The 27,132-nt window shown below is 38.7% G+C and overlaps 1 protein-coding gene across 1 annotated transcript in view; it reads left to right on the forward strand.

Moving 5' to 3' along the window:
• Nucleotides 1-27,132, forward strand: part of Gmds (GDP-mannose 4,6-dehydratase) — a 552,983-nt gene that overhangs the window by 424,723 nt on the left and 101,128 nt on the right. The window contains exon 8 of the mRNA XM_042680355.1: nucleotides 10,431-10,549. Within this exon, the coding sequence (XP_042536289.1) occupies nucleotides 10,431-10,549 (119 nt within the window). The remainder of the gene's footprint in view (nucleotides 1-10,430; nucleotides 10,550-27,132) is intronic.

The following is a 27,132-nucleotide window of genomic DNA, read 5'->3' on the forward strand; positions in this document are numbered from 1 at the left end:
GTCCAGGAACATATCAGGTCTCCATCCAGGATAAGGACATTGGTGGTGCAAGAAACACAAAGACATACTACTTGCCATAAATATGGCTGCCTTTGATTTGCCCTTCAGCTGTAGCAGTAGCTAGGAACAATCTTATATTTCCAGAGAAAGGTCACCCCTGCTGGCTCCTAGACACTACCAGAATTCTAAGTCCCATAGCTTTTTCTTAATTCAAATACTAGGTCTTGAAAACCCTTTTTTTTTTCCTGTATAAATGCTGGATGTCCCTAAGCCCTGCACTGTGTCTACCTTGCCTATTCTGCTTGGTATCTACCAAGACCCTAACACAATATCTGGCATCCATCAGGTACTCCATAAATAATTTGTTGACTGCCTGGTCCTTGCTCCAGACTAGCCTGCAGCAGTTCCTAGCCTGCTTTTTAACAGGATTTTTTTGTTTGTTTGTTTTTGTTTTTTTCCCTGGGGAAGTATATGTGTTAGTACAATACAATAGAAAGAACCCAAAATGAAGCATTCATCTGAGCTCTAGCACTGAGTAGGTGTGTGACTTTAGGCTAGTCACTTAAGCTCTCTGGTTTCAATTGCTTCATTTTTAGAGTGAGTTGAATTGAATGAGAACATCCCTGACACCCCTTGCAGCTATAAAATTCTGTGGCTCTGACTAACCAACTCATTTTAATTCACCCCGCCCTGTGGGCCTCCTGCTCTTGCCTTTTATGGGTGTGAGAGTTTGGTTGTGGGGATGAAACAGATTCTCCTAGGCATCAGTAATTCTCTTCAGCTACGTATTTATCATCATCCTGATGATAAACTATAATATTAAGCACTTTCTATGATCTAGGCACTCTTCCAGATATTTTACATATATTAGTTAATCGAATCCTTTAAACACACACACACACACACACACACACACACACACACACACACACACACGATATAGGAGTCTCATTTTGGTGAGGCACAGAAAGAGTGAGTAACTCAACAGACGTTGTCCATAAATAGCCGGCTAGAGTTGAAGCACAAGTAGTCTTCCAAGCCTGCTATTGAAGAAGCTGTTTCTCCATGTGGTTGCTAGAGCAGCAGCCTCCACTTCCTGGAGCTTCTTATAAAATGCATGCTCTCTGAACCCATCCCAGTCCTTTTAGTCAGACTCTCTGGAGTTAGAGGGGGGCCAGAAATTTTTGTTTTGAATTTTGCAGATGATTCTTATGTATTCTAAGATTTGAGAACTTCTGCTTCTTCAATACTATATCTCACCAAACCCATGTGCCTCCTAGTTGTTTACTTCACCTGTGGTGGTGCACTGGTGGATGAATGAGGAGGGCACCAAAATGTCAGTTTCATAAATTAGGAACTAGTTGTACTCCTTTTGAAGCTCATTCACTCAATTGTCAACACTGATGAAGTCTCTACAGAAGTCAGGAGGTTGAGACAATTACTAAGGAGAGGTGGGATTACTACTCCAGATGTACTCTTCCCTCAATAAAGCCCTGCCATTTTGGCAGATTGAGCAAGCAGGCTTAGGGTAGTGATAGTATGTCATGTAGTAAGGTTTATACTACTTCCTCCTGTATGTCTAGTGTAACAACTATTAGCCTTGTATAGCCACTGAGCACTCAAGGTGTGGCTCTTCTGAACTGAGATGTGCTACAAGTGCAGAATACATGATGGACTTGGAAGATTTAGTATATAATAAAGGTTTTTGAAATACCTCAATGGTATCTATTGGTCTAAATAAAAATTTAAAGTCATCATTATCACTTCTTTTAACTTTTTAAATGTAGATAATAGAACATTCGCTTAAAATTATATGTGTGGATACATTGTATTTCTATCGGGCAGTGCTATTTTATATGAGTCTTGTAAAAGTGTATCTATTGGTGCATATAATGTGATGTTTGTAATGGAAACAACTAGAAAAGAGAAATCTATGGCAAGGATAGGGCTTGCTATTCAAGGAAGCTCAGAAATTGGATTTCCATGCTCAGGGTCAAATCCAAAGGCAAATCAGGATGAGCTTGAAGGATAAGGTTATAGAAAGGTCAGAGGGATAGTAATAGATTTAGACAGCACAGCCAGGAGCCAAGAGCAGGGAGGTGGACGATCAGGTGGTCATATCCGGGACTTTTATAATGTTCCTGCCGAGCCAGATTCTGATTCTTGAATGGCTTACCTGGGTATGTGAGTGGGAACAGGTAATTGGAGACACCTGGCTGAGGTAGGTGGCTGGGCACGCTCCAGGAAACAACCACTTCTGGGAAGTATGTTGTGACAGCAGTGATGTTGTGGCCAAGCTAAAGTGTTCGTCAAATTATAGAGACCTGAAAGTAAGCTTCCGTATTCCAAATCCCAGCCTGTAAGATATTTTTTGCCTTCCTGTAAACTAATCATTGAGCAATGAAAGAAGCTTTGTGTAAAATCTGCAAGCAGAGCAATAATGTTTATATTAAGACAAATATAGGGATTTTTTTTGCTTCTCTATTGAAACATTTAGCCAAATATTAATTGGCATCCCAAGATAGTCCTTTGTGGCAAAGTTTTCCTGGAGATGACTGCAATAATACTACCTATCTGCAAGCATTTTTGCAGTATGACTTTACTAGCATTTTAAGGAGAGACTGTTTCCTCTTTGACGATATTGATCTGACCCTAGAATCAATCATTTGCTTAAGAAATGGCAAATAGTAGCTTCTAAGCCCACTGCTTATAAAGCCTTTAGCCTCTGCTAACCTTTTTCGAGTAGCCACTGTGTAAAGAAGCTTTAGCTAGAATGGCTGAGGACCATGTGAAGGAAGAATAGCCATGTACAGAACTGAGGTGCATGTAGCACCAAGCACCCAAGTCTGGAAGGGAGAACTTTACAGTCCCACAACAGCCATTCTCCTTTGGCCAATGCCACCAGGAGTCTAGATTTGTCATAACTTCTGAGTCCTTCTGAATTCCTTACTCATCAAATTGTGAGTAACAGAAAAGCTGCAGCAATAGGTTTTATGATGGCTTATCAAGCTATAATAGGTCAGTGCAACAAGTTTAATTTTTATGTGCATTTTATTAAGATTCTTTTATATATATATTATTTACATGGTCATAGAGGTACCTATGATGATAGCTCAGATGGGTTCATATGATAGCTTAAGATAATTCTTTATACACACATTCACAATATGTTATGCTGAGGACACTATGTATTGAGTTATGAAGACAATCTATTTTGAGACATTGTACTTGAAGATAAATATAGAAATATTACTTCTAAATGATTGAACTTAAGGATATTGTCATTTAGCACTTCTTCCTTGAACCCTTCAAATCAAAAAAAGGAACAAAACATAACCACAGTGAGCTTCAGCTTCACTGTGACAATGAAATTAGCCGTGATTTGAGTTGTGATACTCTGACTTGAGACAAATGTCATGAAATTTAGAGAAAAATAAGTGTGGGTGTGGAACTACACTGCAGTTTGCCCACAAAGGACTAATGGATGGAAAAGGTGGAGAATGTCCTTATCAATCCCCACTTCGTCACTGCAGAATTATAGGAAGAAGTAGTTAGGGAAGGAAAAGCCAGTGTTAAGGTTTATGGCATAGTCTCCCAGCTGAGAGACAGTATACAACATGAGACTAGGAAAAGTAATAATTGCCAGATCATGGTATAGAAGTTCTCTGATGGTGGGCTGTTCTGTGAACTGCTAAAAACCACGTACTGGCAATACATTGGAATGAGTTTGGTGAGAGGTGCTGGTAACAGTCTGGCTTGAGGCTTCAGATGAACCTGTGTGGGAACTATATCCCAAGAAAAATACATGACTGAACTTGGGTAAAATCAAAGAAATTATAGATAACATGCCTCTGATAAGTTTGCTTAGAACAAAAGTGGCCAAATTATAGCCTGTGGGCTTTGTAAATAATATTTTATTGGAGTGTTATCCTATTTGTTTCCATCTTGTCCATGGCAGCCTTGTGCTTTCCTAGCTGAACTGAATGGTGGTAAGAGCCCACAACTTAAAGTGTTTACTGTTTAACCTTTCAATAAAAACAGTTGTCCCCTGGCTTCAGTAGAATTACTGAAAGTAGTAAAAAGTAATCTGGTAGCAATCACTGATAAGATGGGATAGAAAAAGAAATTCATGACAGAAAATGAAGTTATATCAGCCACAGCATTCAAAACAAATGTTACTAAAAACAACCAGGTGAAAGGCTGAAGGAAATCAAACTACTCAGAAAACTCTTGATTCAAAATCAGCCCAGGCAGACATATCCATGAGACTCTTCAGTTTAACCAGCAAAAAGCCAAAAGTGGGAAATGTAGCTCAAATGGTAGAATGTTAAACAGTGAATGCAAAAGCTGAGTGAGAGCAAAAAGCCTAGAGTTCAAACATCTGTACTGGCATAAGAAAAACTGAGCTGGAAATGGCTCAAGTAGTAGATTACCAGCCAAGCAAGCAAACTAAGCAAGTGCAAGGCCCTAAATTCAAACTCTGGTATTACTCCCCTCCCCTCTCTTTCCCTTCTCTCTCTCTTTCTCCCTCTCTCTCTCTTTCCACTCCCTCCCCTCTCTCACACACACACACAGATAAGCAAAAGTAACTAGGTTCACATTGAAAAAGTTATCCCCCAGAAAAAAAATTGATTTAGAATTATTAACAGAAAACTAGAATTTTTAAAAATTTATTCTCTGGAAAGAGAAAAAAATTTTTCCTTGGGGAAGAGAAAATTTAATTCTAAACCTAGAATTTGCAGACTAGTACATTTAGCAAAAATAGAAAGTGCAAAGCAAATTTTGCCAGAGCTACTTTCTTGCAGAAAATACAGTCATAAGATGATTTCTTTCTTGCTTTGTATGTCCCTCCCCTACGGTATAACCCCTGCTTTCACTGTAGTTGATGTTGGTATAATTTGTGGAGGGGAAGGGAAAAACAAATCATTTAAATAGGGATACAGGTGGACCCATTGCAACAATGAGATATACAAGTTGTTATGTCGAAAAACGAACTTTACAACTTTGGTGGGGGGGAGGATCTGGTAGAGGGGACAGGAGAGGGGATGGGAAGGGATCGGAAGGGGAAACAAGGGAGGAGGCTACAATGCTTGATAAGAAATGTACTCATTACTCTGCCCATGTAATTGTAACCCCTCTGTACGGTATTTTCACAATAAAAAAAAAAAGAAAATACATTGTCAATGAGAAATGCTTTTTAAAAAAGAAGAAGAAATAGGAGTTATATATCTCCCTAAATTGTAATCTTTTATTTTGGTGCTGTTATTAATATTGTATCATTAAATTTTCTTAAATCGTGATCTATTATTTTGTTTTGTATTTTTAAAGTTTTTTTCTACTTGGTTACTCTGTATCTTTTAAAATGTATAAATACCTTAAATCAAAGAGTCCACATGCTACAAAGAGCCGATAATATATGTATTACCTGAGAGAGCCATGAAAAATGAATACATTGAGAGGAAAATAGACCTGGCTTTAGTTTTATGCTATTTGATTTTTGTTAATATAGTTTTTATTTGTTTTAATGGGATCATTTGATTCTTAGTTCCCAAAATTGTTAGAGAAGAGGGTACTGTCCAAACTAAGCCTGAGACTCACCTACATGGGTCCCACAAAGTCTAGGACCTCACCTACCACAGGACCACTGGAGGTGCTAGCCTAAACTAAACTTACCAGGCCATCTTCCTGAAGACAGCTGCTGAATAAAGCCTAAGTGAAGCTGTGTGAAGGGATCCACACCTGCCATCCTTCATTTGAAATTTTATTTCCATTTTTACATTAACTTTTTTTCCTTTTAGAACTAAGAGTTAAACCCTAGGTACAAGGCAAGCACTCTACCACTGAGGTACAGCCCCTTACTGTTTTTATTAGAATTATAAACTTTCTCTTCTGAAATATATCTGTTCACCTACTCACATATCTAAAATTTTATTTTAAGGTCTTTGTATGACAGTAGCATGTCAAGCAAAAAAGCACAAACCTGAAAAAAGCAGCAGTCAAATCCACATAGTTAAATATAACCTTGATTAACAAATCTTGTTATTCATGGATGCCAGCTCAGTTAATAAGTGTTTGCGGCTTGGATACTGAGCTGGATGGAGGTTAATGGTGAGGTAGAAGCAACTGTAGAATCCAGATTTTTAAGACAAACCCATATCACACCCTAAAAAGCATGCATGGAATCAGGTGTAGTCAGTCAGCTGTGGTGATTCCTTGTGGTGGATACTTTGGGTGTTCTCCTTCACTGATCCAGCTGTGAAAGGCCACCAATGCTGGAAACTTAACAAGCGAAGATGACTGGCTCTTCACACAGGGCTTCATGAGCCACTTTCATGTTCATCATTTGAATGACCGAAGTGGATATATGACAGTGTTTTTATTTGAAATGTAAAATTAAAGTTGTATTTTGGCTTTTCTAAATTAGATTTGTAGAACAGGTAGGCTAATTATGTAGTTATAGTAAAGTATATGAACAAATTTAATATTTAAACTTATGTCAACTATCAGATATCACTTATATAGGGTCACATTTCATTCAATCCTCATGTGCCTTAAATGTAAAATGAATGCAAGACATGATTTGGAGCCTGCACTGTTCATTCAGCAGTTAGGGACATTTTTATGTTGTAGAGTCTGAGGACCTGATGCATTCCTTAACTGATTTGCTTTTCTCCCTATGGTTTGGATGAAAAAGCAGGAGATTATTTTCATGTGCACTAGTAATCAGTAAGTAAATATGGGTCTGAGGAAGTGGATAACTCAGTCACATCCTTAAAGGGCACCAAAAGAAAGCAGGAGACAACACTGTCTCTTTACTCACTGATTCCTTGAGAGACAAAGAAAGAAGATTGATGTCTAAAACCTGTAACCTCAAGACTGTTTCTGCAATTGGAAGCCAAAGCTGGGTGGCAATTTGCTCACAGCCTGTGGCCCAATGTGTCATGGGTCATGTGGTCCCACATGTGAACAGGAAGGTGAGAATGGGTGAACTTTTGCCTCAGTTGTGCCATCCATCAGAGAACAAATGGAGCAGATCAACATGTACAGCTGTACACAGAAGCGAGTGGCCAGGCCCTCCTCACATAGGGGCCTTTGTCTGCCAAATCTGAACTGGCATTACTATGGGATGCACTGGGCCTCAGCTTTGTGGCAAATTACTAACCCATTATCACACCAGAACACAGGATCATTTATCTTCTAATCCAGACTGTCACCTGTTCTTCATTTACCAGTCAATAACCATTAATTATGTTCATGGGAATTTAAACAAAGTCTTTTCCTTCTGTTAAAAGTAGTATACTGTTCAGTAATAACAAATAAATCTAGAATTGTATATAGTTTTTTTCCCACTCCCAGACCGGAGTCTGGTACAATATGAACTTTAGAGGAAATTCCTAGAAATTGATAGGTCAAAGGCCACAGATAGCCTGATGGAAAAAAAAAAAAAAAAAAAGAACAGAGCCTTGGCTCTGGCTCTTGTGCAGGCAAAAGGATCCAACTGATCCCCAGATTCCTACAGGGAACAAAATAAGCACCAGAGGTCTGGCCATGTTTAGAGTGACCACTGACCAGAAAACACAATACTTTTTTCCTTTCAATTTTTCTGAGCCTGTGCTTTCTTTTACACAAATAAGATTGTTTTGTATGTGCGACCATTCTAGTACAACAGAATGTTCCTAAAGAAACGAAATTCAGCAATGCCTGAAAGACCTATTTAAAAAGTTATTTTTAGAATGGCAATTTGAATCCAACACACTTAACTGTGTTTATCCTGTTATATCTAATCCCTCAGAGAAAATTTTCAAACAAAATTCTAGCCAGAAGTACAACTTAAATTTTCCCAAAAATTCTTAAACTACTTTGATAAAAGCCAAAAGAAATTGTATGTATACACATAATACGTGTATGTGGGTGCCTGGGCCCAGGTTCCTGTTGAAGCCTGCTTAGGAGGAATGAGAAGGTCGCCATAGTTCAGAAGGGCAGCCAGAGGGCAGCTTGGGCCCAGTCAGGCCACCATGCATGTGCTCTTGGTCACAGAAAAACCTAGCAAGACAACAGGAACTCATTCTGATGGCTAGACGAGACTCTGGTGCAGGGTCAGGAAGGAGAGGTCAGCATTCCTAGACAGATGAGGAGAGAGAGCAAATTCCTGTTTCAGGAACTCATGAACAGGCACAGACCTATAAGGAGTCCCAGCTCTCTGCTGTGGCATGAGGCTTAAAAGGCTCTTCCTCTAAGACCCTTTAACAGTGAGCAGGGGCTTCCAAGCCCTTATAAGACTCCATTAAGATCACAGCTATTATTTTGTGCCTTTTAAAAACTTACCCAGCTCTATTAATCATAGTGCTAGTATAACATTTAAAAAGTTATAAAAAATTCATCAACCATGATCCCTTAATGTAAAATGATAAGTGCAAATATTTTATTAATGCAAACAAAACTGTCTCTTTGCCAAAACAGTTTCCCCTGCCAGTTACTTTACAGTGTATCAATGACTTGAAGGACTGCTCTTATCCTAGCCAGCATGTTGTACTACAACACATGTGAAATTGTCCAAACTTTTATCTTTCATATACCCAAAAGCATCATTGAAAACAATTTCTTAAAAGATCAAGATTAAAAGATACAAATAAATAATTCCAAGTTAAAGGTAAATATATATATATGTATATATATATATATATGTTATTATTAGAAGGGTGCCACAAGTTTTCAAAAATATAAGTGAAATTTTTGCTAGCATTGTCTAAGAGAAATGAGACTAATTTCAGTCATGTAGGAGCAGTAAGGGAGACATTAACCAAAATAAGTTTCATTAAATGTCAGAACAAGAGTTCACTGAGAATAACTGAAGACAGTGCCAGAATGAAACATACTTTCTTTTTACCTACCTCATTCTGAGAAATGGTTGGAAGTGATGGAAAAAAAATATTTTGCTTGTCCTTCTTTTTTGTGCTGCATACCTAACCAGAGCTTTCTGTATGTTAAATACGTGTTCTGTCATCAAGCTATAGCCCAAACTCTGGCTCACATAATCTTAAAAAGATATATTCCTATAAGACACAAGCTACACTTACTTTTTGTTATTATTGTTGTTGTTGTTTTGCCAGAACTAGAACTTCATTGCTTAGCTTTTGCACTCAAGGCTGAAGCTCTACCACTTGAATCTCACCTCTTATCGCCAATTAACCATCAAAATGCCTGATATTTTGCTAGTTAATTGGAGATAAGAGTTCCTCAGATTTGTCTACCTGAACTGGCTTGGGACATCAATCCTCAGATATGTTTCCTGAGAAACAAGGATTATAGGCATGAGCCAATAGTGCCATTCCAACACCTAATTTAAAAAAAAAAAAAAAAAAAAACTTCATCCTCTATCTTTTAGAAAAAATTCTAATATTATTGTACAATACCAAGCTATAGAAAGTATAGGCATATGTGCCATTGGCTAAAAAACAATCTTTTCTAATCAACTAGAGTTATGTCCCAGAATACTGCTGCATTTTTGTAGGACCAGTTGAATAACTGCCTCTCAGTAATATATCCAGCATGGAATATGACTACTCAACCTTTAAATGTCACCTTATGAAACCCTTCAGTGTACTTCAAACAAGTAGTAGTACTACTGTTGTTGGTGGTGGTGGTGGTGGTGGTTTTGGGGCTTGAACTCTGGGCCTGGGTGCTATCCCTCTGCTCTTCAGCTCAAGGCTAGCGCTCTACCACTTGAGCCACAGCACCACTTCCAGTTTTTGGTAGTTTATTGGAGATAAGAGTCTCACAGAGTTTCCTGCCTGGGCTGACTTTGAACCGCAACCTTCAGATCTCAGCCTCCTGAGTAACTATGATTATAGGCATAAGCCACTGCCACCCAGCTAAATAGTAGTACTCTTTGTGTGTTTGTTTCTCAATTAATGATTCTCTTGTTTTTTGATTGGTAAAATTTCAACTTCTTTGTTAAGAAATGAGGGTAAACTTTTAAAAACTATAATGATTCAGCTTATAATTTGTGTTCAAATGATTTTTCCTCCTCTGCCATCTATGGCATGTGAGACAATGCTTTTGTAACTGTTCATTCATAAGTATATAGAAAGAACATTCACCACAGATAACAGTTGAACAGCTTGTTCCTATAAATTCCAGTTCAAGGACTGTCCATGAGAACTTTCTAGAATGCTGAAACTAAAGATTCCTCTTGAACCCATGCCTCTGTTAGGGCTCAGGCATCCATGTCAAGATGTTTCCCCAGATGTTTTTTCTGATGCATATTTAATTGTGAGAGCCGTCACTGGAGTGGCTAGAATAACCTAATAAATTTTTGGTCATTTGCTAGCTGTACATGTTCATATCCAATTATGTGCACTTGATAGTATGGTACTCCCAAAGTGGCCATTGAGTATGACTTTGATGTAGCTTTGCCTCTCTCTCTCTAGGCTATGTGGCTAATGTTGCAGAATGATGAACCAGAGGACTTTGTTATAGCTACGGGAGAAGTCCATAGTGTCCGTGAATTTGTTGAGAAATCATTTATGCACATTGGAAAAACCATTGTGTAAGTATCCCTCATAGTTGGCTGCTCTTTAATCAAGTGTTTGCTAGTAGTGTGCATGTATGCCTGCTGTTCCACCTTGATTCTCTTATCTTCCTCTCTTACTGTTCTGTAAAGCAATGCATGTTTCCATGCTAGGTACTGCAGCCAATGTATGTCAAATACCTTTCAGCATCTAAATCAAGCTTTTCAAAATTTAAATACATTTCTTTATTGTTAATATTTTATATACTTTTTCTATTTTTGTTGAAATTTTTATCATGTTATACACCACCTTGTGCTGTAATGTTAGTATGGCTGCTTTTACTCTTACTGCTTTCATTTTATATATTTTAATTTAGAAACCATCAAAAATTTTCATAAAAGTTCCAAATTTATTACATTCTTTCCTGTGATCCATTGAAAGTAAACTGTGACCTGGTACCCCATTATTCTGAACGTGTGTGTATGTATTGACATTCTCCTGTGTAAACGAAGTACAACCATCACACTCAGGAAATTCAGTGGTAGAAAGCTAACTTGCAGTTCTCTATTTCCATCTAAGATTTGGCAGTTTGGCTGATGTTATCCTTTATATCAAGCTGATCCAGTTTAAAATCAAGCACTACAAATACTTGGTACAAGTCAGATTTGTTTTGGAATATGTAGAGCATGTTTAGGAAATCATTATAGATAGAAATTTATTTTTTATTTTTGCCATCTTGTTTCATGGTATGTAACTTGGTGACCTTTATTATGTACACATTGTTGAAACACTATTGTCAATAATTTCTCCTTCCCTTTCCCCCAGCCATGGTGGGACACATAATATAATTCCAGCATTCAAGGCTGGGATCAAGGAGGTCATGAGTTTTAGGCCAACTTAGTCTACATAGGGAGATCTTATTTTGAAAACAAACAAAATATTGGTGTATATGCAACCTTTTCATAATCCATTCATTACTTGATAGGTATCTGGAATGTGTTGAGCTGTTGTGAATAATGCTGCTATGCACATACCTTCACAGATATCTGTGTGAGTCCTTGCTTTCAGCTCTTTTGTGTCTGTAATTAGCACACACAAAAGGGGTTATATGGTCATTCTGTCAACATTCTTTTTTTTTTTTTTTTTTTTTTTTTTTTTCATTCTGTCAACATTCTGAGGAACTGTCAGACCACTTTCCCAAGGTTTTTACTTTCCCAAAGATTTTAGAATGTAAAAAAGGACTTCCACTTCTAGATATATAGAGATAGATAGATAGATAGATAGATAGATAGATAGATAGATAGATAGATAGATACTAAGACTAGATTTAATCTTTATTGAAAGAAAGAACTAGGGAACTTGAAAAAAAGTGGATCAATTATTTTAGATACTGGGCAACAAGTAGTACGGGACTATGACCCCTATAGAAGAGAAATAAATGAGTTGGGCTCTGAAATCCCCTGGCTTTCTTCTTTGGGACCTTGGAGCAAGAAGGTGATCCCTATTCAGAGTACATCTGTCATGTTACACTGAAGAGGCAGAAATCACAATTTAACAAGTCTGATAAAGCCAGACCTTATAAGTAATTCTAGAAGACAGGATCTACAAAGAAATGAGCTCCAAAGATCTTCATAAAGGTTTTCTTGAGTTTCTACTTAATCATAAGATGTTCATATGTACAAGACTCCACAACCTGAGACAACGAACCACCTGGGACTGAATGTTTCTCAAAGCTTATCCAAGACTGGAAGGCACACAGGCTTCAGCCAAACACAATGGAGAAATCTGTGGATTGTGCTGAGGGCAGTATAGTTCCAGAGAGCTTTATTAATGGGATAGCCCCTACAGTAAAAGCTACTCTTGTCTCAAAGTAACTAATGTATAAATACATGCCCCCAAAAGAATCTAACTGAATACAAATAACTTAGCTTCCTGCTATTACAAAGCCCATCATTCTTCAAAGGAAGACAGTAAAATCTCAACACATAGAATTCATTATATCCAGCTTTCAGTCAAAAAAAAACAAAAAACAAAACAGTAGGCTTGTCAAGAAGCAGGAAATCATGGCCTTTAACCATGATAAATATCTAGTAGTAAAGACAGACTGAGGAAAAATAAAGCCATTGATATTATAACACAGAATGATTCTAAATCAAGTATTATACCTGTGTTCAGTTATTTTAACAAAGATATGAACACATTCAAGAGCACTTTTTTATGTGATATTGGGGTTTCAACTCAGTGCCTAGTGCTTGCTAAGCACTTATAACCCTTGAGCCAAACCCCAGCCAAGAATACATATTTTCAAGAGACAAGGTAAGGAGCCAAGCACCCTTGGCTCATGCCTGTAATCCTAGATTCTCAGAATGCTGAGATCTGAAGATTGTGGCTCAAAGTTAGCCTGGGTAGGAAAGTCTGGGAGACTCTTATCTTCAATTAACTACCAAAAATAGCTGAAAGTAGAGTATGGTTCAAGTGATATAGAACTAGTTTTGAGCAAAAAAAGGTCAGGGACAGCACCCATACTCAAGTTCAAGCCCCAGGATGGCACAAAGAAGCAAGAAAGGAAGGGAGGCCTAGGAGATGATGCCTCATGACTATAATCCTTGATACCCAGGAAGCTGAGATCTGAAGATTGTGGTTCAAAGCCAGCTGAGGCAGACAAACAGAACTTTTGTCTCCAATTAACCAGCAAAAAGCCAAAAGTTGAGGCACTGCTCAAGTGATGAGCATCAGCCATAAGCAAAAAAGTCAAGCAATGAGAAACAAAGAACTTGCACTTATCTGGTCGAATCACTACTAAATAACCCCAAGCTGCTGATCATATGTATGTGTACACAGGAGGGGAACCAGGAAGATGACACAGAACTAGAGGGAATCAGCGGGACCCATTAGCTGCACAGGACATTGACCAAAATAACTAAGCATCTTAATGGCAGCGATGGGAGGGAGGGAACAAATGGGAAAGAGGGAATAGCTGATGCTATGCAAAACAAAAGAAATGTACATACACCCAATGTGGAAGAAATAACTGTATCACAAGCTCATAGAACTCATAAATGTTATAGACTGTGATAGACAAATTGCTCCAGGAAAGTTAGAATGTGTTTGTGACTTTAACTGAGCATCACTATCCCACAATACTGTGAAATTTGGGAAATTATGTAATCACTTAATCACAATAATAAAAAAAAAAGTCAAGCAAGAGCAAGTTAAAGGCCCTGAGTTCAACTCCCAGTACTGGCACAAAAGAAAAGAGAAGATAAACCAGATGAAACTTCTAAAGATGAAAAAAATTAGAATCTGAAATTTTAAAAAATTCATTGTTAGCCGGACACCAGTGGCTCACACCTGTAATCCTATCTATTCAGGAGGCTGAGATGTGAGGATTGTGGTTCAAAGCCAGCCCCAGCAGGAAAATCCATGAGACTCTTATCTCTAATAAACCACCAGAAAACCGGAAGTGGCACTGTGGCTAGAGTGGTAGAGCACTCAACCTTGAGCTGAAGAGCTGAGGGATAGCACCCAGGCCCAGAGTTCAAGCCCCACAACCAACAACAAAAAAAATTCATTGTTGGCATTGAGCAGATTAGATATTGAACAAAACTAATGAACATTATTAATGATAGAAATTATCTGAGATGAGCCACAGAAGGAAAAACACTAATAGTGAATCAAAAGAACAGTTTTAGCAAGCTGTAGGATAATCATCAGGCAACCTGACATTGGCGTCCAGAGAAAAAGAAGGACAAGTCACGGAAAAAAGTTGACTAATGACTGTTTCCCCAAATGTGATGAAAACAATAACTTGGAGGCATAATAAACCTCGGGCAGACAAAACACGAAAGGAAACCATACTAGCATACTTCATAATCAAAATACTGAAAATAAATGCTAAAGAGAATTTTTAAGAGTAGCTAGAAAACAAATTATTTGTAGAGTAACAAATACAAAAAAGAGTCAGCAAATATGCAAAGCAAAAGGCAATGCATCAGTATCTGCAAACTACTTATAGAAACTTGCAACCTAGAATTGTATCCCCAGGAGGGAAAAATCTTTTTAAATTGGTGTGTTAGCTTTCTAGAAGTATAATAGAATACCTAAGGGAAAAAATGAAAAGATTCTTGTCCTTTAGTTTTATATATATATATATCTTATGAACTCTTGGCCCCATTGCTTTAGGCCTGAGTTGACATCAGATAAACATCATAGCATGAACTGCTGATATAAAGGTGCTCAACTTGGAAGTGGCACTGTGGCTCAAGCGGTAGAGCGCTCGCCTTGAGCTGAAGAGCACAGGGACAGCGCCCAAGCCCAAAGTTCAAGCCCCACGACCAACAAAAAAAAAAGCTCAACTTATGGTAGTCAGGAAGCAGAGACAGACAGAGAGAGAGAGAGAGAGAGAAAGAGAGAGACATAGAGACAAATTGATTTTTATATGATATGCCCTTCAAGAGAACAATACTACCTCTTCAAACTAGGTGCCACTTCCTGCAGATTCCATCACCTCATTCAGCTATTAATCCATCAATACCCATTCAGTCCATTCACTATGAATCCATCAATGGACTCATCCACTAATGGTCAGAATCTTCCTGATTCATTCACCTTAAACATTGCTTCATTTGGGACTAAGTTTTCAACACATTAGCCTTTGGGAGACATTCCAGATCATAACAGACATATATTTAAAACTTTTCAGGCAAACAAAATCCGAGATGATTCATTGTTAGCAAGTATTCCAGCACAGATAAAATGGTATTAGTTCATACTTTGGATCTATGTAAATGAACAAAAAGCAAGAAAAATAGCAAATATATGGGGAAATATGAATGGGTTGTTGTTGTTGTGGGGCCTGAACTCTGGGCCTGGGTGCTATACCTCAGCTCTTCAGCTCAAGGCTAGCACTCTATCACTTGAGCTACAGCACCACTTCCAGCTTTTTCTGCTTATGTGGTGCTGAGGAATCAAACCCAGGGCCTCATGCATGCAAAACAAGCACTGTGCCACTGAGCCACCTTCCCAGCCCATCTGCCTCATTCTTAAATGTCTTTAGCTATTGTCAAATTGTGCCTGCTCATGATGGCGCATACTTATAATCCCAACTACCTGGGAGATGTAGATAGGAGGATCATCAAGCCTAGACAGCCTAGGCAAAAACTATCTGAAAAAATAATTAAACAAAAAAGGATCGATGATCTGAATCAAGTGGTAAAACCTTCTCTAAAAAGTCTGAGTCAATGCCCATGTAATTGTAACCCCTCTGTACAGTATTTTCACAATAAAAAAAAAAGAAAAAAAAAGTCTGAGTCAAGCAGAAAAGGTCAGATAAATTGATGTTAGGGGAATGAACCCCAAGATAAGTATTCAATTTTTTTTTTCTCTCATGCACTGTTTCTAACATATTTATAAGATGATTTCTACGTTGCTTTGTATGTCCCTCCCCCACGGTATAACTCCTGCTTTCACTGTATTTGATGTTGGTATAATTTGTGAAGGGGGAGGGCAAAAACAAATCATTTAACTAGGGATACAGGTGGACCCATTGCAACAATGAGATGTACAAGTCATTATGTTGAAAAACGAACTTTACAACTTTGGAGGGGGGAGGATTGGGTGGAGATGGGAGGAGTATGGGAAGGGATGGGAAGGGGAAACAAAGAGGAGGCAACAATGCTTGATAAGAAATGTACTCGTTATCTTGCCCATGTAATTGTAACTCCTCTCTACGGTATTCTCACAATAAAAAAAAAAAGAGTCTCATGGGGGAAAAAAAAAAGTAAGGCCCTGAATTCAAACCCCAGCACTCCCCAAAAAATTAAGTAAAATCAAATGAAAAATATTTTGTCATATATATATATATATGAGACAAAACATATATATATATGAAATGTAAAGGATTTCAACCATATAAGAATGAGTCTTAAAAATGGGGACATTTTTTAACATACTCATACAAAATAATATACAAATGGACATTAAGTGCATGAAAAGATATTCAACATGTTATCTACAAAAGACACAAAATGATACCATAATGATATCATTAGAATAGCCAAAATTAAAAAAAAATCAACAGTGCCTTTATTGATGAAGATATGGAACAACTAAAATTCTTCTATTTTACTGATGAAATTAATAAAACAACCACCTTGAAAAAGCTTGGTGATCTTGTACCTAATCTATTTGTAACATGTAACCAGAAATGTTAGTCATTTACCAAAGAAAAATGAAAATATACCCACATACAGACTTACATATGAATATACATAGCAGTTTTATTTCTAATAAAATATCACCTTTCCAGATGTCTAATCAACTAATATCTTGATAATAAATATACATGCAGTCGAATGGCCACACCTGATCATAGAAAACCAGCATTCCTATAATAAAATACTACTCAGTAACAAAAAAGGCAGTAGCTACCAATACTTGCAACAACATAGATGACTCATAAAATCTTAATTATGCCTACTGAAGGGAGCCATATACATACTGTATAATTCTGTTTAAGTTATATTCTAAAAAAGGAGTGCTGGGATGCCAGTCAGCGTTCCTGAGTATGGTTGGATGCTTGGCCATCTAGTATACCGAAAGATGCCAACAAGATTAGCCTGAGAAGGCCCGGCATGGTGGCTAATGCCTGTAGCCCAAGCAGATGATTGATCTTTGCCATCCAGGGCAAAAAATTAATTTAGCAAGACCCCATCTCAATTAAGCTGGATATGATGGTTCACATATGTAATACTAGCTATGCAAGAAGCATAGATAAGAGGATCTTGGTCTAAGAATAGGCCCAGACAAAAACATAATACCCTACCAAAAAATAACTGGTTCAGAAAGGGTTGTGGGCATGACTCCAGAAGTAGAGCGCCTGCCTAACCGAGTTCAGAACCCTGAGTTCAAATCACAGTACCAATGGGGAAAAAAAAAAGATTAGTTTGAGGGATGCATGTTAAACGTAGTGAATGTCTGGAATAGGTATATGGGAATGTTTGAGCTGGTGGGACTGTGTTTACATGAGTCTATGTGCATATATCTTCATTAGTTATAAATTGTATAATACACATTTTTCTTTTTGGACAGTCCGGGGGCTTGAACTCAGACCTGAGTGCTGTCCATTAGCGTTTTCTCTCAAAGCTAATGCTCCACCACTTGAGCCACAGCTCCACTTCTAGCTTTCTAGTGGTTAATTGGAGATGAGTCTCATGGACTTTCCTACTTGGGGCTGGCAATCCTTATATTCACAGTATTAAAGATGTGAGCTACCAGTACCTGGCTTAATCTAATTTTTATAAACAAAAAGTAAGGAACTTACTTTATGGCCATCACCAAGGAAATATTCAGCTTATTATAACTACTTGCAATACTGCTGTGAGGAATATAAGTATCATGAAATGTGGTTATGACAACATTCAATGGAATACAAGTTTAGATTTGTTATATGATTTAACTATTGTCTCCAAAGATTAGAGGAAAATGTATCAAAACTCAGTAATGACATAAGCATCAGCATTCTCTGGGTTACTTGGAAGTGATCTTTTGCCATTAAGAATCAAGCACCAGATATTAATAATAACTGACTTTACCTTTTTTGAACTACATCTTCTGAGCTATATTGGTTTACAGCAGGGAAAACAACCTCCATTCTCAGACGTTACTAATATAATGGCTTTGAGTGGTCTAGTGAAACATGCCTTTAAGCCAGTTATCTACTGCTCACTCCTATAATCCTCATTACTCAGTAGGCTGAGAACTGAGAATCAGGGTTTAAAGTCAACCCAAACAGGAAAGTCTGTGAAACTTTTATCTTCGGTTAATCACCAAAAAGCTGGCAATTTTATTACAGTGTACAGTGATCCTCCCTATTGCAGGAGTATAGCAGTCTTATCTATATCAAGCTTCACTTATTGTTACTTCATGGATTTTCACCTGTCATGGGTGGGGGGGTCTCTGGATCGCAATTCCCAAAATAGGTGAGGGATCACTATTTACATTGTTTTTGTTTTTAACCTGTGGTACAATGAAGCTGCAATAAGTGACCCACAATATAGCAAGGGATGACTGTATTGTTTACTTACTCTATTTTATTAGTAGTTACTAACTTTATGTTGTGCCTACTTTATAAAAACTTTATCCTAGGTATATATTCACAAGGAAAACAAACACAGTATGTATAGAGTTCAGTCTGTGGTTTCAGGCATACACTGGGATTTGAGAACATATTCCCCTACAGATAAGCGGGGGCAAATGTTCATCTTCTTTCTCTTGAACATACTACTTACTTCTTTATTTTATGACTTGGTTAGTTCCATCCCAGTGGTACTGATCCTTTTCTGTATATTAAATGGCATAATAGTGTGGTTAAAAACACATATCGAGTGCCACTTTCCTAGGCTGCAATCTCAGCTCTGTGACTTCCTCTGGCAGTTATTTATCTTCCTTCTGTCGCTGTTCTCCCAGCTATAAAATAAGCATAGTAAGGGCAGGGATTTATACACATGTATAAATAGCAACTGGGTGAGGATGGATTTCATGATTAGGATCTCATGATCATCTCTATATGTGGTTAATTTGGAGCTGGATCAGACCTACTCCTGTGGTTGGGAGAGGGAAATCTATGATGTGAGCAGTTTGAATGGGAGAGAACAGGGTCGTCTCCATTAGCACAGAGCTGTAATAAAACAATAACAACACATGATATGAGGCAGATAGAAGCAGCACATGCTCATGAAGACACTCTTAAGAGCTGTGCACTAGTGCAGCTTAATTACAGGGCTAGAGCACTGTTTCACTGAGGAGGAAACTAAGGCACAGGTAGGTTCAGTTACCATATTCAAACCACGTAAGCAAGTGAATAATAGAGCAGGGATCAGAACTAAGCATTTTCTGATTCAGAAGCACCTGTAGGGCTACTGATGCAGTTCAACAATAGAGCACTCATGTAACATGATGAGAAAACAGCCCTGGGTTCAGCTCAGCACCTCAAAAGTGAAAGAGGCACTTCTTTATTTGCACATTTCCTCTTTCTTGCTCATGTCTTTTCAGAAAACTTAGAGATGGCATATTTACAGGGAACAGAGACCCAAGCGCCCCCCCTCCCACCCCCAATACAAAGAGAAGAAAGAAGACAATACATGGCTTTTGAGTTTTTGAGAGCCCAGTTTCTGGTATAATAAAGTAAAAGGTTTTTCAGGGAGTAATTTTTCACTATGTACAGTTTGGGTCTTAAACTCTGTCACTTAAACTCTGTCACTCCTTCAAGCCACAGCACTGCTCCTGAGATTCTTTTTTTTTTAATAAGTTTTTTATTGTGAAAATACTGTACAGAGGGGTTACAATTTCATGAGCAAGGTAATGAGTACATTTCTTATCAAGCATTGTTGCCTCCTCCTTTGTTTTTCCCCTACCATCCCTGCCCTCCCCACTCCTGAAATTCTTGAACAACACTTTCTTGCTGCTTGTTCACTCGCTCTCCCATGCCTCGCTTCTTAGGGTTTGCAGCTGTAAGCAATTGAGACAAGATAGGCATCCGTCTCATTCCCAGGGTAGCCTCAGTGTTCCCAACAGCTGCCCGCAATAGGCACTCTGTAAATACTTAATTGAGCACATATGGGATAGTCCCCAAAGCCAGCTTGTCCAGAGAGTCCTTCCCACATTGCTCATAGTCACTGTAATTTTCCTGGGTTTCATGCTTAGCATGATTCACTCTGGCATGGTGGTGACAGCTATAGGGAAGCCACCATGCTTCCTTCCCAGAGGGCTGTGGAAGCTGCCCTAATAAGAAGGTGGTAAGGACCTTAATGGCAAGAGAGGGGAAGGATTGACTTAGGGAGACAAAATGAACAGAATTTGGTAAGCCAGAAGCCAATGTTTCTAACTTCATTAATGGTACCACTAAGACAGAAAGCTTTTGACCTCATAATTTTCACCAGGTATGTTTTCTTTTTCTTTTTCCTTTTTTTATTTTTTTGGGTCCTGTCATGGGGCCTGAACTCTGGGCCTGGGCGCTGTCCCTCAGCTCTTCAGCTCAAGGCTAGCTCTCTACCACACAGTGCCACTTCCGGCTTTTTTGCCAGGTATGTTTTCTATGATTAAAGAAAGTTTATAAGTTTAGAACGTTTTTAAGTTTCTAGAATTTTTTGCAGTGTCATTGTAAATGACTCCTCTCTATCCCACACACCAACCAGTACCCTGAACAATCTCACCTCAGCTGTTTTTGTTTGTTTGTTCGGTTGGTTTCATTTTCGGGTTTTTGCTGGTTTAGTGCTTGAACTCAGGGCCTAGGTTCTATCCATGAGCTTTTGTGCTCAAGGCTAGTGCCTTTAGATGCAGCTCCACTTCTAGCTTTTTGCTGGTTAATTGGAGAGAGGAATCTCAGAAACTTTCCTGCCCAGGCTGGCTTCAAACCACAGTTCTCAGATCTCAGCTTTCATGAGTAGCTAGGATTACAGGTGTGAGCCACCAGCACCAGGCTTACTTTAGGCGTTCAATTGAAGATCTGTGTCTCTTCTCCTTCTGTTTTTGTAAGACACCTGTGGTGATGTTCACTGGAAAGGCTCACTGGTTGTCAACTGCTGTATGTTCGAATCACTACACATTTCCTCTTGAAGTCTGTGCTTTAAATTTATTTGAATTTATTTAAATCAGTAACTTGGCTTTAAATTTGTTAGAACTATCCTAGATGCTACTTATTATTATTGCAAATTATTATAATTATTGCAAGTGAGGGAAACCATGGAGTCTATGTTTCTTTGGGGCTGTCTTACTTTACTTAATATGAGTTTTTCCAAGTCTTTTCATTTCCTTACTAATGGGCAATGTCATTTTTTCTGATGGAAGCATAGAATTCCATTGTGTTAAAAATACCACATTTTCTTGATCCATTCATCTACTGAGTGGCATCTGGGTTAGTTCCAAATCTTAGCTATGGTAAATAACATTGCAATGAACATAGTTGTGCTGGTAGCTTTAGTGTGGCCTTGTTGATGATCAGTTGGGTAAATACCCAGGAGTTGGAATGCTGGATCATAGGGGAGCTCTATGTTTAGTCTTTTGAGGAATCTCCATACTGCTTTCCAGAGTGGATGAACCTGTTTATATTCTCACTAACAGTGTAGAAGTGTTCCCTTTGGGCCATAACCCCGCCAGAATCTGTTATTATTTGTTTTCTTGATAGTGGCCATTCTAACTGGGGTAAGGTGGAATCTCAATGTAGTTTTGATTTGCATTTCTTTAGTCCTAGCAGAGGAGCACAATAGCTCAATAGCTATGTATATATAACCATATAAATTATGCTAATCGAAATGAACTCCAAGATAGGGAAACATGAAGATTTTTCCCTTGTTTTTGTTTTTTAATTAACTGTGTGAAGTTATTTCCTTTTTCTTCCCATTTTTTTCTCCTTTGATTTACCCCTCTTGTCACTGGTTTTATTTTGGTACCCTGTGTCTTGTATTATGCATTTATCTGATTTAGGGAAGCAAAGGGGAATAACAAAATGGTGAGACAAAGGACAAAGTATGAACCAATACAACCAATACTCACAAGACACTATGTTGGAAATGAACTTTACAACTTGCAGGGGGAGGAAAGTAGGAGAAAACAAGGAAGGAGGTAACAATGTTTGACAAGAAATGTACTCATGACCTTACTTATGCAACTGTAACCTCTCTGACAGCCCTTCCAATAAAATTAAATTAAATTTAAAAAATTTGTTAGAGGGCTGGGAAGGTGGCTCAGTGGTAGAGTGCTTGCCTTGCATGTATGAGGCTCTGGGTTCAGTTCCTCAGCACCATATAAACAGAAAAAGCTAGAAGTGGCATTGTAGCTCTAGTCATAGAGTGCTAGCCTTGAGCTGAAGAGCTGAGGGACAGCGCCCAGGCCCAGAGTTCAGGCCCTATGTCAAAAAAAAAAAAAAAAAAAAGTTTGTTAGAGAACAGCACATTAACTTGAGTTTGGGTTAGTCAAATATATTTAGAGGAGCTGATCAATGCCACATGTTATTCTAATCAAATATAAGGTAAAAAAATTCTAATATGGTCATTTGTATTGGGAAGGCAACCTTATGGTATCCCCTATTTTTGTGTCAGAGCATTGTAATATGCTGTTATTTGTTTATTTGGAGGAGGAGAAGATTGCATACTCTTTTTAGAGTATGTTTTGTTTTTCACTTTTCTGTCAACATATTACTAAGTAATATAAATAAGAAACTTTTTTTCTTCTACCACAAAGATGATGGTAGAATAAATCAAACAGATGAATGCTTGCTGATTAGTGTTCTAGGTTCATCTTGTTAAACTTTGGGCAGCAATTTGAAAAAAATAGCTTATACTCAAGTGAGAGCCAACACCTGCTATGGGGTTAGTGGTAAGGTTGTTTCAGGCAATGGAAATATTTATCATACAAATATACATATAAATATATAAATATATCATATATCTGTGTGATATATAATTATATTGTATAGTATATATTTATCATATGGATATATTATTACTATAGTTTGTGACACTTTTAAAAAACAGAAGCAACATTATTACACATCGAAAAAAAAACCCATGCTGGGCACTGGTGGCTTGCACCTGTAATCCTAACTACTCAAGAGGCTGAGAGATCTGAGCCAGCATGGACAGGAAAGTCCCTGAGACTCTTATCTCCAATTAACCACCAGAAAACTGGAAGTGGTACTGTGGTCAAAGTGATAAAGCTCAGAGACAGCTCCTAGGCCCTGAGTTCAAGCCCCTTGACCAACAAAAAAGAAAGAGAAAGAAAGAAAGAAAAAAGGCAGGCAGGAAGGAAGGAAGGAAGGAGAAAGAAAAGGAAAGGAAGGAAGGAAGAAGGAAAGAAAGAAAGAAAAGAGAAAAAGAAAAGAAAAGACACCCATTTCTACAATTCTTGCTGAGATAGCAAGTGTTGGGTGCTGGCCAGCACATGACAGCATCTCCTAGATTGGGAGTTCTGAGACCTCACCTGGAAGGGTGTATAGAAGGTGCAAGGTCTACAAAGAGTCTACCTTTACGCCTGCAAGGCCTTCTCAGAGAGTTTGCTGAGCCTGTGACCATTTGATCACACTAAAGAAAATCCTTCCTTTAGACTACCATTACAATTAGAAAAATCTCACTTTGAGCAAACCCACAGAGAACAGCCTATTCTTTAGTTAATATAATCTATTAAGACATGTGTTTTAACCTTTTAAAAAAAAAAACACAAATCTTGCAGCCTAAAATAATGCGCATCCACGTTGACACAGCAGCCTTTTGAGTTACTAGCATGTGTTAAGAACCAGTTTGAGCCCTGAAGTGATGGCTGTGCTTAGCACTCAAGCAGCCCTCATTCTACTGGGTAGAAAGTCAATTTTAGGTGTTTTTTTTTTAAATCAGCATCTATTAGATCCTGAAAATAACTACCTCCTTCATAGTTACCTCATTGAGCAGCTGCACACTACCCAGTACATATAGATGCTCCATATACAGACCATATGTTCACCTCATTTTCTCTCAAAGCCAAACATTTCCTTGCCCTTGATAAGAGTAGACTAATTGTTTGATAGTTAATATGAGCACATTTTTAATAAGGGAAAAAAGATGGTAATAAATAGATAGCATGCACCCTGATCAAGATTGAAGATTGAAGGGATGTCTGCACAAAGGTAAATCAAGCATTCCTTGCTCAAGTGGGAGCCATGTGAATGGTAGTGGAGACAAGGGAAAGCAGCACAGGTGGGTGGGGTGGCATGAGAAAGCATGGAGGCAGAAGGTAAGAAACAGTATGTGGGTGCTGGGCAAGCCAGTGATCTGGATGGACCAGCTTTACCACCTTGAGTATACCAAAAGCAACCTGCTCCTATGATTCCCTGTTTCCTGTGGATACTTCCCACACATCCGTTGAGTCTTAACTAAAACATCTTCCCTTGGCAGACACCCTACCTCAACCAGGTCTGTCTTGTGTTACTTTCCTTCATCCCTGACAGTTCCCTATTGTATCCTGCCATTACTCGCAAGATTATGGCAGTCTCTAGACTCCAAGCTCCTGAAGGAGAGACCAGGTCCAGTACCTGGTCTCACACAGTGACTAGAACTAGGACTGCTTGGCACAAATGTGTAAGGAATAAGAGGAAGAGAGATGGAGATTCAGCACAGATATTACAGGTAGAAGAGATGTGCAGAGGGCCCAGAAGAGATGTGCAGAGAGGACGCTAGTCCTCTCCAGCTGGGTAACAAGGTCTCTGTATCTTTTTTGCAAAGCAGAGAAACTTTACCTGCATCCTTTTGGGACCAATTATAACAACCATCAGAATAAATAAAAATAAATCAAGCAGCCAAAGAATATTTAGCAATTCATGTAAAGAAAACATAGAGATGTTGAGGTTTGTTTTAGTGCTAGATGGTATCTAAAGATTCTTTCGCTGCCATTTTAACAACTAAAGAGAGACATCACTGATCTTTTTTTCAATCTCTTAACTCTACCTCCACATAGACAGCACTATACACAAGCCTTTTCCATTTAGTTTATCATACAAGTCTGGTTTTCTTAGAGGTAAAGCATGTGAAGGACAATTTCAAAATAGCCTCTTTGTTGAACAGCTTCTCAGTAACACTGATTTTTTTTTGGTTGGTTTTGGGGCCTGAACTCTGGGCTTGGGCACTATCCCTCAGCTCTTCAGCTCAAGGCAAGCACTCTACAGCTTGAGCCACAGACCACTTCCGGTTTTCTAGTGGTTATTGGAGATAAGAGTCTCACAGACTTTCCTGCCCAGGCTGGCTTTGAACCGTGATCCTCAGATCTCAGCCTCCTGAGTAGCTAGGATTACAGGTGTAAGCCACCAGTGCCCAACTTCACTGATTTTTAAAAAAAAGAAAAAAATCAAGGGAAATATATACCAACTGACCACTATTACTAAGATGGACTCTCCCCATAAAAATGACAATACTTGTTTAACAAAATGAATTCCTGGAAGTGGAAACATGTTTTGAGTGGTAGAGAAAGGAGATCACAAGAATGGAGGAAGGGAGAGAGGAAGAGAGGGTGCGCAAATGTATATTCAATGTATACGTGTAAAAACTGAGCTATGTAACGAGGTAGGGACAAGAGGGGGAACATGGAGAACAAAGGAAAAGGTAACATTGACCAAGAAGCATTATACTCATAATCTGAATTGCAAGATTATAATCTGTTTGTATAAGTACTTAATAATAACAGTAATAAAAAATTGTAAATCCTAAAAAAAAAAAAGACAGTACCCTTTTAGACATGCCACACCCACCAGCTCATTCCAGCCTTGTGAAATACTGGCCTGGCCTGTACCCAGGTTGATACCAAATGTAGCCTGGCTTTGCAATCTTGGCTTCAGCACCCGTTTCCGACATGGCCTCCTGGAAAATATTCATCCTCTACAACTTCTTTCCCATTTGGAAACTACAGATTTCCAGACTCTTGAAAGGATTTAGCAATTAACGTATGTAAGGGCCCACAGACACAGAAAGCACAGAAGAAATATAAGTGTAATCTCAATAAGCAAATTTTACTCTCTTTGTATATATGTGTGGATGTACGTATATTGATGATATTTAAATTTCAGAGCTTTATGCTTAAAGGCAGGCACTCTACTGCTTGAGCCATATCCCCAATCCTTTGAGTTCTGGGTCTTGCTTTTGTCAGTTCTGACTGCTCTGGACTGCAGTCCTCCTAATTACACTAACCACTGTAGCTGGGATGATAGGTGCATGCCATCACGCCCAGCTTTTCTATTGATTTTGCTGGTTTTTTGGCTAGGGCGGGAAGGGAGGTCTGGGCTGACCTGGAATTGAGATCCTTCCGATCTCTGCCCCCTACAAGCATACACCACCCCATTCAGCTAAAATTTTTGCTTTCTTTATTGTATTTTATCAATCACAACATTAACTGCTGGGCTTCTTGCTACCTAGAAGCCTTTTACATCAAAACAACTGTCATCTTAATATAAAATAAGAATGGGAGTGAGTTAGTGTAACTGAGGCTCTCTCATCTATGCGATTCCCTGGTGCTATCTTCTAACACTGAAGTAGGATCTTGATTAAACGGTGACCTCCTGAGCATACAGGTTATACCCTGTTTCCTGTTGCCCTTCAGGAGCAGGGCCATCTTCTTTCCAGGAGGGAATCAACCTGTACTCCTACCTGCCTTTCTTCCCCTTCCTCCTTTCCTCCTGCTTGCAAGGTATACAAGTCACTCTCCCAAAATTTCCTTTCTGTCACTCCCACATAGCAGACTTCTCTACCACTCCCTAGAGCCTGTTGCAGTCTCACATCTCCGCCATTGCTATCAGCATATGCCTGTTGACCACCCACTCAGCAGACACCCCTGTGTCCTTGGTTTCTGAAGCCAACCTCTCCACAGTTGGCCAGACGTTTTCTCAGGGTTCTCTGAAACTCATCCACTCACCCAAGAGAGGTTTTCTTGGTGCTGGAGCACAGGTTGATGGCTTCAAAGATGTCTATCCCTGACCTTGTCTAGCGGTAGAGTGGCAGGAGACCTGAGGGAAGCTGAGTTAGTGGGGGATATAAGGGACAGAAATCCCATGTGTGGGGCAGGGCTCTGGCTGGCCCAGTTTGAATCCCATTTTACGTCATTCTGCCAT

This window comes from Dipodomys spectabilis, unplaced genomic scaffold (genome assembly GCF_019054845.1).
Source record: "Dipodomys spectabilis isolate Male_0828 unplaced genomic scaffold, ASM1905484v1 ptg000059l, whole genome shotgun sequence".
Lineage (NCBI taxonomy): Eukaryota > Metazoa > Chordata > Mammalia > Rodentia > Heteromyidae > Dipodomys > Dipodomys spectabilis.